At 41.9% G+C, this 13,658-nt stretch overlaps 2 protein-coding genes across 2 annotated transcripts; one reads left to right on the top strand and one right to left on the bottom strand.

The window, feature by feature from the left end:
• The first annotated feature begins 2,736 nt into the window (after positions 1–2,736).
• On the top strand, positions 2,737–7,925 carry rmdn3 (regulator of microtubule dynamics 3). The gene is made up of 12 exons (XM_014205359.2): positions 2,737–3,595; positions 3,718–3,898; positions 4,015–4,155; positions 5,153–5,489; positions 5,627–5,729; positions 5,820–5,880; positions 5,968–6,043; positions 6,227–6,304; positions 6,431–6,529; positions 6,643–6,696; positions 6,814–6,894; positions 6,979–7,925. Exons 1-12 carry the CDS (start codon positions 3,379–3,381, stop codon positions 7,063–7,065), a joined length of 1,515 nt encoding a protein of 504 aa, XP_014060834.1. The 5' UTR covers positions 2,737–3,378; the 3' UTR covers positions 7,066–7,925.
• Positions 7,926–8,212: 287 nt separating this feature from the next.
• LOC106607888 (DNA repair protein RAD51 homolog 1) lies at positions 8,213–12,240 on the bottom strand. The gene is made up of 10 exons (XM_014205360.1): positions 11,938–12,240; positions 11,274–11,387; positions 10,962–11,099; positions 10,720–10,837; positions 10,512–10,603; positions 10,266–10,360; positions 9,951–10,064; positions 9,391–9,520; positions 9,079–9,200; positions 8,213–8,919 (listed from the first exon to the last, which is right to left on the bottom strand). The coding sequence occupies exons 2-10, from the start codon at positions 11,358–11,360 to the stop codon at positions 8,796–8,798; spliced, it is 1,020 nt and encodes a 339-aa protein (XP_014060835.1). The 5' UTR covers positions 11,361–11,387; positions 11,938–12,240; the 3' UTR covers positions 8,213–8,795.
• Between the last annotated feature and the right edge of the window lie 1,418 nt (positions 12,241–13,658).

The following is a 13,658-nucleotide window of genomic DNA, read 5'->3' as shown; positions in this document are numbered from 1 at the left end:
TCACTACATTCCTAAATAAAAATAATCTACTTTTTAATCCACACCTTTTACCTGACACCCCAAAGTTCTTGTTACATGTTGAACGCTTAGCAGGACAGGAAAATGGTGCAATTCTCACATCAAGACAACACATGGTCATCCCTTCTGCCTCTGATCTGGTGAACTCACTAAACGCAAATGCTTCTTTTGTAAATGATGTCTGAGTGCGCCCCTGGCTATCCATACATTTCAAAAACATGAAAAAGGTGCCGCCTTTGCTTAATAGAAGGAATTTCAGATGATTTATACTTTTACTACTTAAGTATATTTAGAACCAAATACTTTTACTCAAGTGGTATTTTACAAGGTGACTTACTTTTACTTGAGTAACTTTTGATTAAGGTAACTATACATTTTACTCAAGTATGACAATTGGGTACTTTTTCCACCACTGCATGTCGCTCTCAACATATGCATAAATCAATGATGAAAATAGAAATAGGCTACTTACCAGGCAGAATAGTGTGCTGATGAGTATCTATGCATCCTTACAAAAACTTCCCAGATGTTGGACTTTTTGATGTCTCTCTGTGTGGATAAATAACACTCTGTGCTTCAGATGATGGAGCTAACTGGGTGAGTTGTTTGTGCACTGATTAAAATCAATGACAAGTCAACAGACACTATCTTTAATATCCTTTAAGGCTATGCTACAGTAAAATGACAGATTGTTTTAAACTCTGTCTGTAAACTTGTCATTCGGTGCTGAGGAAACATTACTGGAAAACCGAAAGACATTGAAAAACATGTTTTCCTAGATCCATTTTCACTCACCAAATTAGTTGAGGTTTCTCCAACCCTTTTGCTGGACAGCTAACCTCCTGTAGATTTTCACTCCATCTCCAGTTTCAATTAAACTAATTCTTATCAACTAGCTAATTTTTAGAATCAGGTGTGCTAGACTAGGGCTGGAGCAAAAACCACAGGACGGTAGCTCTCCAGCAATAGGGTTGGATTCAGGGGCGGAAATCCCCGGGGGGACATGACCCCCCCATCCTGGGAAAAATATGATTTGTCCCCCCCAATATATCACTGAAACATAACTATGTAATTTAAATAATATTAATAATACGCAATGAAAGCAATTGTGCTGATTATAGACACTTAATAGCTCGTTTTTAAGTTTCAAAAGATTGCGACCCCCCCACCCTTTGCCTCACAATGGTTTGATCCACTGCCAGTTCCTTAGCTTGCGAGGTAACGTAGAGGTCGTATCTACTGTCTGAAAGGCACTCAATGCACGTAACTGACGTGAGGTTAATCCAGTCAATCGCGCACACACACTAGCTGAATATGCAGAGCTAGCGCGCAAATATTAACTATTAAGCTAGCTAGTACCTATTCCATTTATGTGGCGTCGTCAAAGATGGAATCTTTGCTATCGTCAATTTATTCCAAGATCAGCATGCATGTAAGTTAGTGCTTCAAAGTCCCTGTGATAAGGTTAGCGATAAACTGAACAGAACTACACTCTCTTCTACCATTGTTTTAAATATATTTAATGGTCTCGTTGTTAAAAGCTAAATTGTCACAAGGGGACTTTTATTTATATATTTTATTTCACCTTTATTTAACCCGGGTAGCAAAGATTATAGCAAACACCACTGAATTGGTGCTCGCTAGCTTTGCAAATTCAGCTATTGTTAGAAGCCAGCCAATATGAAACAAACGATTAAAATTACAAAAGGTTGCAGCATATGTTGTGTAAATGGTGAACTCATACAGCTGTCAACTCTTGTCACTGCAATCCGTTTCACATTTGCTAGCTACCTTTTAGATCGAAGCCCATATAGAATGATAGAAGATAAGATGATAGAAGCCCATCTCCTACTGTAAATAACCTACATACTGTGTGTGTGTAGCAAACCAGGTAGAAAAATGGCAGAAAAATGGCAGAAAAAAGACGGACATCAGAGTATTTTTCAGTACACCAAAACACAAAGTAAGAACCCTCATAGCCTAATATCTCAAAGACTAGTTGATAAAATGTTCATAAGAAAGAAATTAAATTCTAATGGAAATGTTTCACAATGATGTCATTAGGCAGAGCAGGCAACAGATGGCACACAGACAGCAGAGTTGGGGACAGATATGCAGGGACAGACTGGCAGAGACAGGGAGTCTCAGGTAAGTTTGTTGAGTCTTTGTTTGGCAACATTATGAAAGGTTCTCAATTTTTTTTACTTGTAAAATAGGAACATAATTGGAAAATGCCATGGATACCCCCACTCTCAACTTAAACTGGTGACTGAACTAAGATTTGTTAAAGGCAATGGTATTGCTGTTGTGATTAGTTGTGTAGTTTTGGGTACAGGTAGTTAGGAGTACGGCAAACACCTTATTTCTTTGGTTCCTCAATATACATTTACCATATTAAACGTAGGCTATGTGTTACAGCACTACTTTTGGTGTCCCCCTCAGGAATTGCACTTGAGAAAATGTAATGTAATTGTCCCCTCCAAAGTTGATATCAGATTTTCGCCCCTGGTTGGATTGCCCTGGTCTAGTTCAATCAAATGTGCTACAAACAAATGTTACACTGGAAAAGTAGCCTAAATGATAAATACAAAAAATATAATTGACGGATGTTTGGTGATGATAATTTAAATAGCTGGGAAACAATTTTTGGTAGCATAATAAATCTCCCAAAGACCTCCAGAAACGTTTATGGAAACATAGTTTCTCGACGGAATTATTCATATGTGACACGTTTCATGGACTCAAGCGTTTTTATCGTCCCCCCTCGGCACAGAAACGCAAACGAAAGTGGGGTGTTTTTAAGGTTACTGTTCTTACATTATACCGTTTAAACGTATCTTATCAGCAGGCGGAATAGAGTAGGTAGCTAGCTAAGATAATTTAAGGGCATTCTCCTGAAACGATTGCTATTCGTCACACTGTCAGTAGTACCACGATGCGAGCGTCTTGTTTTGACAGCTCGATCCGAAAGTGACTATATTAATCGTTCCTAACTAGCTAACATTGCTTGCTAGCAGATCTTTTTTTTTTTTTTTTTTTTACAGCAAATGCTAAATATTTATTAACAAAGCTAGAGATGTCAGCTAGCTTGGCGTTATTGATTGCAAGATAGCTAGCTAACCTTACAATTCCGCGTTTATTTCACTGTATCTATGCTAGTAAGCTAGCTAGCTGTAAGATCATTTCGAAAGCAAAAGTGGATAACGTTATCAATATCGCTACCATGAGGGTTTTCGAGACGGACAGAAAGTTATTGCCTGTTACACTATAAGTCATTTATCTAGCTAGCTAGCTAGACATTTATCAATAGACCAAGGAAATTATCAAATAAAATCTTATTTAGCTAAGTTATCAGTTGCTATGGTCCCAATTTGGCACAACATGAAGCCGTTAGGAAGAAATTGGATGATCGGACTGGGTGTAGGAGCCACCGCAGGTGTAGGCTTGATTACATTAATAATCTACAAAGAAATGAGTAGAAGAAGATCTCAAACATTATTACTCCAGACTAACCCCCCTGGGTACTTGATAGACAGCCCAGATGGAACACCCCTTCAGATGGAGTCACTTGAACAAGGTAGGTGGTAAGCACTGCATGGCATAGCAGCACAATCTGAGACTCTGTCCAATCTGAGACTCTTCCCCCCCCCCCCGGACAACCTAGCTATATCTCTCCTGTCTCCATTTGTCCCTCCACAGAAGTGGTGGCCCAGCAGCAGGCCCTGGAGGTGGTGGTGCAGGGGCTGTCCCCTGAGCAGCAGGTGGAGCTGAGGAACCAACTGGATGAGGTGCTGACCTGTGTGTCTTCCCTCCGCTTCGAGGTGGCTGAGCTCAGGACCGGCCTGCAGGACATCGCCCAGCAGATTATCCAGGATGTCAAGTGAGTGGTGGTGGCCACATGGGTTCACCAAGTGGACACTGAATCTAGGATATATCATGTTTCAGGTTTTTTGTTCAAGACATGTATGTTGAATGTCTCTTTGCTGCTCTGTGCAGGAAGGGTGTTGAGGATAGCCAGAGGGCACGCAGACGCCGCCACATCATCAGCCATCGGGAACGCACTGACTCCATGAGCTCCAGCTCCATCTATTTCTCTGCCAGTCAAGGCGTGTATGGTGGGGAGACCAGCGAGGGAGGGTAAGATCAGCATGGACTGCAATCACTGCATGGGATAGATAGCATTGTAAGAACATGAGCATAGGGCTATTAGTCCAAGAGCCACCCACCAAAAAAGGCTTAAGAAAAGGCATTCTGTGACCCAGAAAACAACCTCAGTTTCAACATCATTACATATATAATTTTATGAATATGAACACTGTGTGGTTCAAACTTGTAAAAGTTGCACGTTAAATATTAAAGCAAAGGTACAATTTTGAAATCATAGTGCATTTTGGGTAATTTCCCCTAGCAGCAATGAGGTTGCCATGTTACACCTTGGTTGTAATTGTTACGCACATTTTGTTGTCCATGCTTGCAGAAAGCAAGGTATGTACCGGACCTGAGGAATCCGAAATAATACGAGATAAAAAGCTGTTTAAGCTGCTAAATTGATTTTTCTCAGATGCCAGAACAGGGCTTTATGTAGCTGTTGTGACCTTAAATGTTTTGTGAGCTGTATTATTTAGAAAACGTTGTGCTGTCTTTAGTTTGGCTAGCAGGCAAGACAATGATGTCCCTTGTAGGCTAAATACACCTGCCAAAATGTCTTAGATTAACTGAGAACCACTGTATATGGTTAAAACATTTATTTGTTTTGGGGTTCAACTGGATCAGTAAAGGATCGGTAACGTGTTGCTTGAGCTTATGCAAGGATGAGCACTGATCTCACATGGTTCTGTGAGGCTGTGTGCAACAAAAGTAACCAAGGTGAAACGTGGCAATGTCGGAACATTGCTAGGGAAATTACACAAGATGCGCAATGATTTTGCGACAAAAAATCTTCACTTTTATTAAACATAACTAATGTGCAACTTTTACAAGTTTTAAACAGTGTTCATATTCATAACATTACCTATGTAATGTTTTTGACATTTTGCAGTTTTGTTTCCTGGGTCACGAAACAACACCATTTTGGTGGGAGGCCCTTGGACTATACTTTTGTAGCGACCTTAACTGTCTGCCAATACTGTCTCAGGTACTCCACCGCCAACGCTGAGTCAGACTACACGGATCGGGACACGGATCGGGAGACCGACAAGGAGGCGGAAAGAGAGCCGGATGAGGAATCCGATGAGGACAAGAGCTGTGCCACGACCATCACTCTACGCCAGGAGGACTCCCAGGAGGAGGGAGAGGAACCACAGGAGGAAGACGAAGATGATGATGACGAAGAGGAGGAGATGTTGGAGGTGATGGCTGAAGTGCCAAGTGGGGAGTTGGCATTACTCCTGGCCCAGAGTGATATCCTTCATACGGGTGACGCTAGGCTGAAGGCAGAGGGCTTCCATCTGCTCCTTGCCAACAAGCTACAGGTCAGCCCAAATGAAAGGAGCCTGAGAATGTGGATCTTTTGTGGCAAATTTTGTTTTCATGTTGCTGAAGTTGTTAAAATATTTTTTGGTTCAGTCTAGCTACATCTGTCATATTTTTTGTTTTTTTGTGATACCAGTATGGCGACAGCAGGGAGTTTCTATGGCGACTGGCCCGTGCCTACAGTGACATGTATGATTCTACCGAGGACAAGCAGGAGAAGAAGTCATATGCAGAACAAGGTAAAGAAAACATTTGATTTTGTAGTGAACTCTCACTTTAACACGCACTGTCAGATGGTTTGCTTTTGACCTTTGATCTATTCTCCACAGGTCGTGAAGAAGCAGAGTTTGCTCTAAAGAAGAATGGCCTGAATGCGGAATGTCACAAGTGGTGAGTCACTGAAAACCATCAGATGTTGTGCTGACCCTTTACAAAGTGGTAAGGTATATATTTTTTATCTCTTTCAATACTCCACAGGTTTGCTGTTCTCACAGGCCTTACCTCCCAATACGAGACTATGCATAGCAAACTGAAAAGCAGTCACATTCTAAAGGTGTGTTTTTCTAACTCTATTCAGAATCCTATTGGAATAATGTCATCCAAGTCCTCCGTTCATAAAGTCATCTATATCAGAAAACAATTGTGAATGTCAAGATCTGCACTTTCCTAAAATGTTGTAAACAGTAAACAATGAAAGTGACTTTTGTATGCACTATTCACCCTTCCTTTTCGCTAGGAGCATTTAGACCGAGCGATTGCCCTTAGGGACGATGACCCACTGTGTTTCTACCTATTGGGGCGCTGGTGTTATGAGGTAAGCAGAACAAGCTTTTTATCCCAAATCCTTATCTTGGGACTTGACTTAAAAACAACAACCATACAACCAGTCCTATGCTAACTAAAACGTGCCGCCGTGTTCCCTATCCTTTTTCCTCTGTAGGTTTCCACTCTTGGCTGGCTGGAGAGGAAGGCGGCAGCTGCCTTGTATGACAAACCACCAACATCTACTCTCGACGACGCCCTTGGAAACTTCCTCAAGGTACTTAATCAGTTGCCCAAAGCCAAATCGACTGCTAGCCTCTATACAGAAGAAAAAAATAATTGAAATGTTTTGTCAGTTTCATTTTTTTATTACACCTTGTTTGATTTCAGGCAGAGGAGCTGAACCCAGGATTCTCCAAGACAGTGAGACTTTACATCGCCAAGGTATTGGAAATACAATTCTGTCGACAAGATCAATTAAACAGTGAATTTCTCCAGTTTGTAACTAGTGTAAAAGTTTACTTTTCTGATCCTCTGATTGTCCTCTTGGTTGATTTCTAGTGTCACAAGGAGCTGGGGAATGTGTCGGAGGCCAAAAACTGGGCCCTGTTGGCGTTGAAGATGCCTAGTGGCTCCAGTGAGGTAAGCAGACATTTCTTTGAGATGGAGACGAGCACACCTGGTTAACTTTGCTAGGCAGCACTTACCTTTCTTTTCATTCTTTAGGAGGAGGATAGTGCTAAGTTGGAGGCAGAGCTGGGAGCCTTGATTGACAAAGCGACTGAGCTCTCTCTCGACGGTGGGGACAAATAGGGCAGGACACAGCAGTTGCCACTGGATGACCATTGGCAAACTAGTCCGCTCATCACAGGCCACCCAATCAGCTGTGTACTAGAAACATCTACCGACAACTTTCCCTCTCAGTACGCCAAGTAGATATTCAACTTCCTATGTCACTGAATCGATATGGAGTGAGCTATTTATATTGCAGTCACATGACCACTCAATTGAAGTCAGTACCTTTTTCAGAATGATCTTTGCCTTTCACTTCCTTTTCACAAATTTACTTAACATGTTATGTTTTCAAAGCACTTTCATCTAACCGGTACTACTGTAATTTAGCATGTTTGTTTCTTGCTAGTGTTGTTGACCAAATGTGTGCATTGTGTGGAGAGTAACTTAGATCGGACTAATCCCCCTGTACAAACATCAGCCCTACCGTTGTTTAGATGGTGTTGTGATACAATGTTGACAACTTATCCTAAATGTAAAATCAAATTGGATCAAAACATGTCCTGACAATCATTTGGCCTCACAGCTCATATAGATAGCATGATTATTATAAGATTTAGTGCATAATGTTTCAATGAACTAAGCACAAGCCCAGTCTTAAGTCCATGTAATAGCATTTTAGAAGAAGCATGGACCCTTAGGTTATCTACTTTATTTAATTCCAGAGTGTTATGCTGCCTTTGATTTGTTTGAGAAAATGTTTACCTTTTATTTATTTTTGTTTGTTAAAGATAACGTTTACTTGGCACTCATTGCATTTATATTCCTCCATTTGTTGGTTTCAAGAGGGCAAGTTATCGCTTAACATTCAAATACACATTCCTGTAAGTGAGATTGTGTTCGCAGTCAACTTACCTGGTAAAATAAAGTCCTTTAATGGATGTCATGTTGTAATCTTTCCCTGTGACAGTTGTGAAACTGGCCTGGTTTGAGAAGCTTTTTACTGTACTGATCCCGATACTATAGGAAGGATTTACTTGCAGTATATTCATGAGGACTTCAGTTAAATGCATTCATAAAGTTAATCTTTGTTTATCTACTGTCATACGGTAAGCTGTCGCCAAAAAGGATCAACAATTCTTTGGTATTTGTTACTGGTCATTAGTACAATTGGGAAATGATAGTGAACAAATTAAGTCAATTCAAATAACTTCAGATGTAGACCAGAGACAGGGTATCCTAATGATCAAATGTTTTAATACAAAGCATCTTATACAGAAAGTATAGTTCTGTACTGGTATGTTTACTCACATCTGCTCTTAATAATAGAATAGATCTGATATACAGTGGGAATGTCAAATCCAAGCAATGGTTGTAATGAAGAACACTTGTAGAAAACCCAGACATCCTTGAAAAACCGAAGTCACAATAACACATTTGTTAAATAATAAGTTCATATCCTCCAGTGGACTTAATACAAGAATTATCTTAAGTCTATTGGGTTGGTGAAAAAAATGTCCACACATTTCTGTGAAGCTGAGCTCCCTCTGGTTCTCAAAGCTTCATAGGGCCATACAGATCTGTATACAGTGTTGGCCTAAGCATGTGCATCACTGAGTTTCTCAGGGCAATAGGCAACACTCCATGCAAAGTACCCATTATGGCCAGCATCTCCCATATTAGCCCTTACCTGAGGGAAGTGTACACAGCATAAAAGAGCTGCCATTGTGTAAGTCTACAGTGGCGGGTGAGGGGCATGGCCTCATGAAATACAGCCATGCTCTCACCCCCTGGCATGGTTCCAGCTGAGCTCAGTCCTTGGCATCACCCACCCCGTCTGCGTTGATGGCAAACATGGCTTCAGACTCAGGGAGGCAGGGCGAGTCATAGATTTTGCAGATCCTGGTCTCCCCACGGCCTTTCCTCAAGTACAGTCTAAAAACAAGCAGAGGTTTAGCTAAATTGCTCTAGAACACCAGGGGCTTAACAAGTGGTATGCTATGTTAGAAAGCATTCGAACGTAACAGACGGGGAACAGAATGTAAAAAACTGATCCCCATTCTTTATTCTGCAAAGCCCAATGGAGCTACTCACCGTGTAGTTGACGCATGTGCCATGATGTTGCCCCCGATGGGTTTTTTAGGGTCTGCCGAGAACATAGCAGCACCGTCTACCTGGGCCACCACCTGATTGGTTATCACTACGGCAACGCCAAACTGACAAGGCGAGAGAGACAAAGTTTAGCATTATGACCGTACTGTGAAGAGTTGTGCACACACATAATGGGCCCATAAAGTAGAGTTCAGAACATTACTGACAAACGTATTTTATTAGATCGTCACCAGAGTCATGGATAAGGAATTCAGCAAACAGACAAAGCCCCTGTAATTCTAACCCTGGCCTTACCTCATCTGCTAGCCTCAGCAGCATTCTCAGGAAACGTCCCAGGTGGCCTTGCCGTGCAGCGAGCTCTCCCCTCCCTGAGTAGTCTGTCCTGTAGAGGGCCATGGCACTGTCCACTATCAGCATGGCATACCTGAGAGAGAAGGGGCCATATGGTTAGAGACCTATAGCGTTGCAGACTGGGTGACCAGAGGGTAGTGGCCTTATTCCAGATCACTTCAATTCATGTCATAAACAATACTATCAATATGGAAGGAAAACAAAGGAATGTGAGAAATAGAAAAACATTTGAAGGATCAGAACCCTCAGGAACCGGGTTAAGGGAGGGATAGAGAGATCGAGGGGAGGCAGGGATGGATGGAGGGGAGGGGGGGAGAGTATGGATAGAGGGGGGAGGATGGATAGAGGGGATGGATGAGGGATAGGGGGAGGGATGGATAGGGATGGGGGAAGGATGGATGGATAGAGGGGGGAGGATGGATGGAGGGGATGGATGAGGGATGGGGGAAGGATGGATGAGGGATGGGGGGAAGGATGGATGGATAGAGGGGGGGTGGTCTGACCTAGACTCTGCCATCATGGCTGAGGCTTGGTAAAGCAGCTGGGTCTGGTGGTCTGTGTTAAAGGCCCTAGCGTAGGCTACGTTGTCCAGAACGTCACTCCCAACAAGTCCATACCTAATAAAAAACAGAACATTCTAGTGTGGTACAGTTTTCTGAAGGAAGTACTGCATGTACTATGGTAACTCTCTGAACAGACATAAATTGATGTGTGTTATTCCTGTAGTGGAATAGTGTTCCTCCAAATTTCACTCTGTCAGTGTCATATAACCCAGTAGTTACTCCATTGTTATTATGTTGGTCCATGAGAAAACTCACCTCTCTGCTACAGCCAGTAACCTCTCTGGTCTGAAGGTCCCCTCAGTGTCAATGTACATGGCTTTGCCCTCTCCACCACCCTGGTCAATGGGCAACTGAGTTGGGGGAAAACATTACAGAACAAGAACGCAAACAATGTCCTGAGAGTGCTATTGTCATAAGATGTCAGCAGATGTGATTGGGATGAGATAGGAGTATACAGCCAAGTCTACCTTTGTTAGTGCTAAATAATGTCATGGCAAGTACCTGACAGGTGACTGCAAGGGTGTGGCACAGTTGCGTCTTTCCTGTGCGGAACTCTCCAAACATCTCTGTGATGGAGCCCGTCTCTATCCCACCTGAGAGAGAGTGAGAAAGCCTTTCATACCCATGATAGTGACAAATAAAAATGGGCAAGTGGAAAAACAGTCATGACTAAGGTTCTAAGTAACTGGTAAAGAGACCCCATCCTCACCCTGTAACAGCTTGTCCAGCTCTTTGGACCCAGTGGAGATCTGGATGATTTCAGCTCGGCGTTGGTGGAACTCTGTTGCTGTGGTGAAGCCCATGGGCACTAGTTTGGCAGCTTCAGCCTGAAGGAGTTACCATAGAGGTATAGGAACATCATTCAGTCAATAGCAGGCCTAATATCAGCTGTGGACAACCCAAAATGAGCAGAAAATAAAAACTCAGATTGGTAAATGAAGGTGACCTAACCAGGACTTTGTCTGCTTTGGCCTCACTGATCCCCTTGATGTTGAGCAGCTCCTTCTTGGGGGCATAGGCCACTGCCTCAATGGTGTGGAACCCTGCATCCTCCAGCTTCTTTAGGTCACTGGCACTGATGCCACATTGCTGTGTGGAGACATTGCAAATTACACTACCATCATGCATTTGACGTTTAGATATTTTAATATTGATCATCAGGTCTGCCTAGTACAGGGAATATCCTCAGTCAATATCAGCCAAACACACATCTAATACTGTACCCAGATAAATTAGTATGGGCATAAATGCTCCAACACCTACCTCAAGTCTGCTCAGTGGCTGTGGTCCAAAGCTCTCCTCCTCTACCTCTGCCTCTGCCTCTGCCCTGGCCTCGCTTCTCATAGCCATCTTTTTTTATGGACAGGCGAGGTATGTCTGTTAAGTTCATAAAATAAGTTGTTTTCACAGAGGATGAAACTGAAAGGCATATAGTCGTTTCCTTCTGTGTTAGTTACTGAGGCGCACTCATATGCTATTAAACTTGATCAAGACAGGGTTGTTTCCTTGTTGGAATGGAATCCAAAATTATTCTAGTTAGTTAGTTTACACAACTGGAAATTGCAACTGACTTGCTAACTTAGTCAAGTTATTGATGACTTTTGCGCATCTTATCATCACATAAAAATGTACTTGAACATATAAGACTTAACTAGATAGGTGTTGTAGTGATTATATATATTTTTTACTAACGTTAAATACTGGACTTGAACAGTCTTTGAATATGACCGATATTGTGTTATGAAACGTAGCTAGCTTACGCTATTTGTTCAGCTCAGCCAACAATGAAATGGTCTAGGACTTGGCTTACGTGTACTTCACTAACGCTAACTGAGTTATCCACATTTCGCTCAAAATAGTCGCTAGCTTATGTTAATTTAAAGTGATGAATAGGATGTCCAATGTTACAATAACAGCGTCCACTTACCACCAGTTTCTCTTGCTTTCCTTGAACAAAAATCTCCCGCTCGCAAAATCAACTTAGCTATTGAGCGTGCTACGTAAATACGCTGTCCTTTCACTCGAGGGCTGGGTTTTCACTAGTAACCACAGCCACAAAGTTGGTCAAAACAAAATTCGCTCTTTGGTATTAATTCAAGGTTAGGCATAAGGCTAGAAGTATGTGAGTATGGTTGGGGTTAAAATCAAATTTTAAGAAGAGAAACTGTAGAAATATGCGGGATTTATGACTTTGTGTCTGTGGTAACTAGTGACGACCAGAGCGCTGGGATTCTTCTTCATCTCTAATATAAAAGTGGTCCGCAAACAAACGTTAGAGGTGCATGCCGCCATCTACTGTACCCGGGTGTAAAGTCAATCACAGATCACAGATATTAGAATTGAAGTAACCAAACATTAAATGTCCAATGCAGCCTTTTTATGACAATATCAAATAATTTCTGGGTAACAATTAAGTGTGATTGTTTTTCAATTAAAATCGTCAAATAGAAACAAAAATAGCTTCTGCGCAAAGACGAATTTCTCAACAAAGAATTTTGCTAGGACTGTCTAGGAGTGGTCTGAGTGGGGAGGGGAAAACTAGCTGTTATTGGCAGAGAGGTTTGGAACTCTCTTTCTTATAGACCTATTAACTAATTTACCGCCTGGTAATATCACCAGGCAGGCCAAAACTCCATCCCACCAAAACAGGCTGAAATTTCAGGTGGTCCTTTCAAACAGCTCTTACACTAAAGGGGCATAATTGTCCTTTTCACAATTTGTCAGTATTATTCCAACCTCATTCTGTAGAAATATATATAAAACACAGGAAAATCACATTGTTGACTGCACTGGGCCTTTAAGAAAACCTAACCCTCCTACTCCTACCTGATCCTGCACTACTAAGAAAATAAAAAAGAGCCCTACTAACTTCTAACAAACCCTTCCAACCACATCCAACCTCAATAACCCTACACATGAATCTTTCCCTCTCTTCCACATACAACAATACAATAGCACATGCTCCATAGTTTCATCAACCATATACACCGGCCGTACAGAAACCATTCACATGCTTGACAACCAAATGTAATTACATGTTTAATGTACAATGTCCTAGGCGCAACCAAGCAAACACCACCTCTTCCTTCCTAAACTGACCTTTGAATCTTGGTCCACCAACCTTTCTTTGGAGGGCATATAAATGCCGACGTTTGGCTCGGAGTCCCAACTCTTCTGCCACAAAAAATGGCTCTGATCTTACATTTGGCCTCACCTCTACCCAGTGGAGCATGAATATCAATTTTAACTTGTGTTAAAGCCCTTTTAGCTATATATTTTAGCAACAAGATATAAGATAAACAGAGTAGCAGCAGCTTGTATGTGAGTGAGTGTGCTTGTGTGTAGAGTCAGTATAAATGTATGTGCATATTATGTGTGAATGAGAAGATGATGGAGTGTGAGTGTGTAGGACCCTGTGACTGTGCATAGAGACAGTTCAAAAATAAAGATACAAGGTTAACTCAAATAGTCCGTGTAGCTATTTTGTTAGCTATTAAGCAGTGGTGTTTGGGGTTAGAAGCTATTCAAAAGCCTGTTGGTGTCAGACTTGAAGCACCGGTACCGCTTGCCGTGCGGAAACAGAGAGAATAGTCTATGGCTTTAACGATTTTCCGGGCCTTTCCTTCCACCCTGCCTGATATACACTAT

The sequence above is a fragment of the Salmo salar genome, chromosome ssa06 (genome assembly GCF_905237065.1).
Source record: "Salmo salar chromosome ssa06, Ssal_v3.1, whole genome shotgun sequence".
NCBI lineage: Eukaryota > Metazoa > Chordata > Actinopteri > Salmoniformes > Salmonidae > Salmo > Salmo salar.
This window is presented reverse-complemented; position numbering and strand designations above follow the sequence as displayed.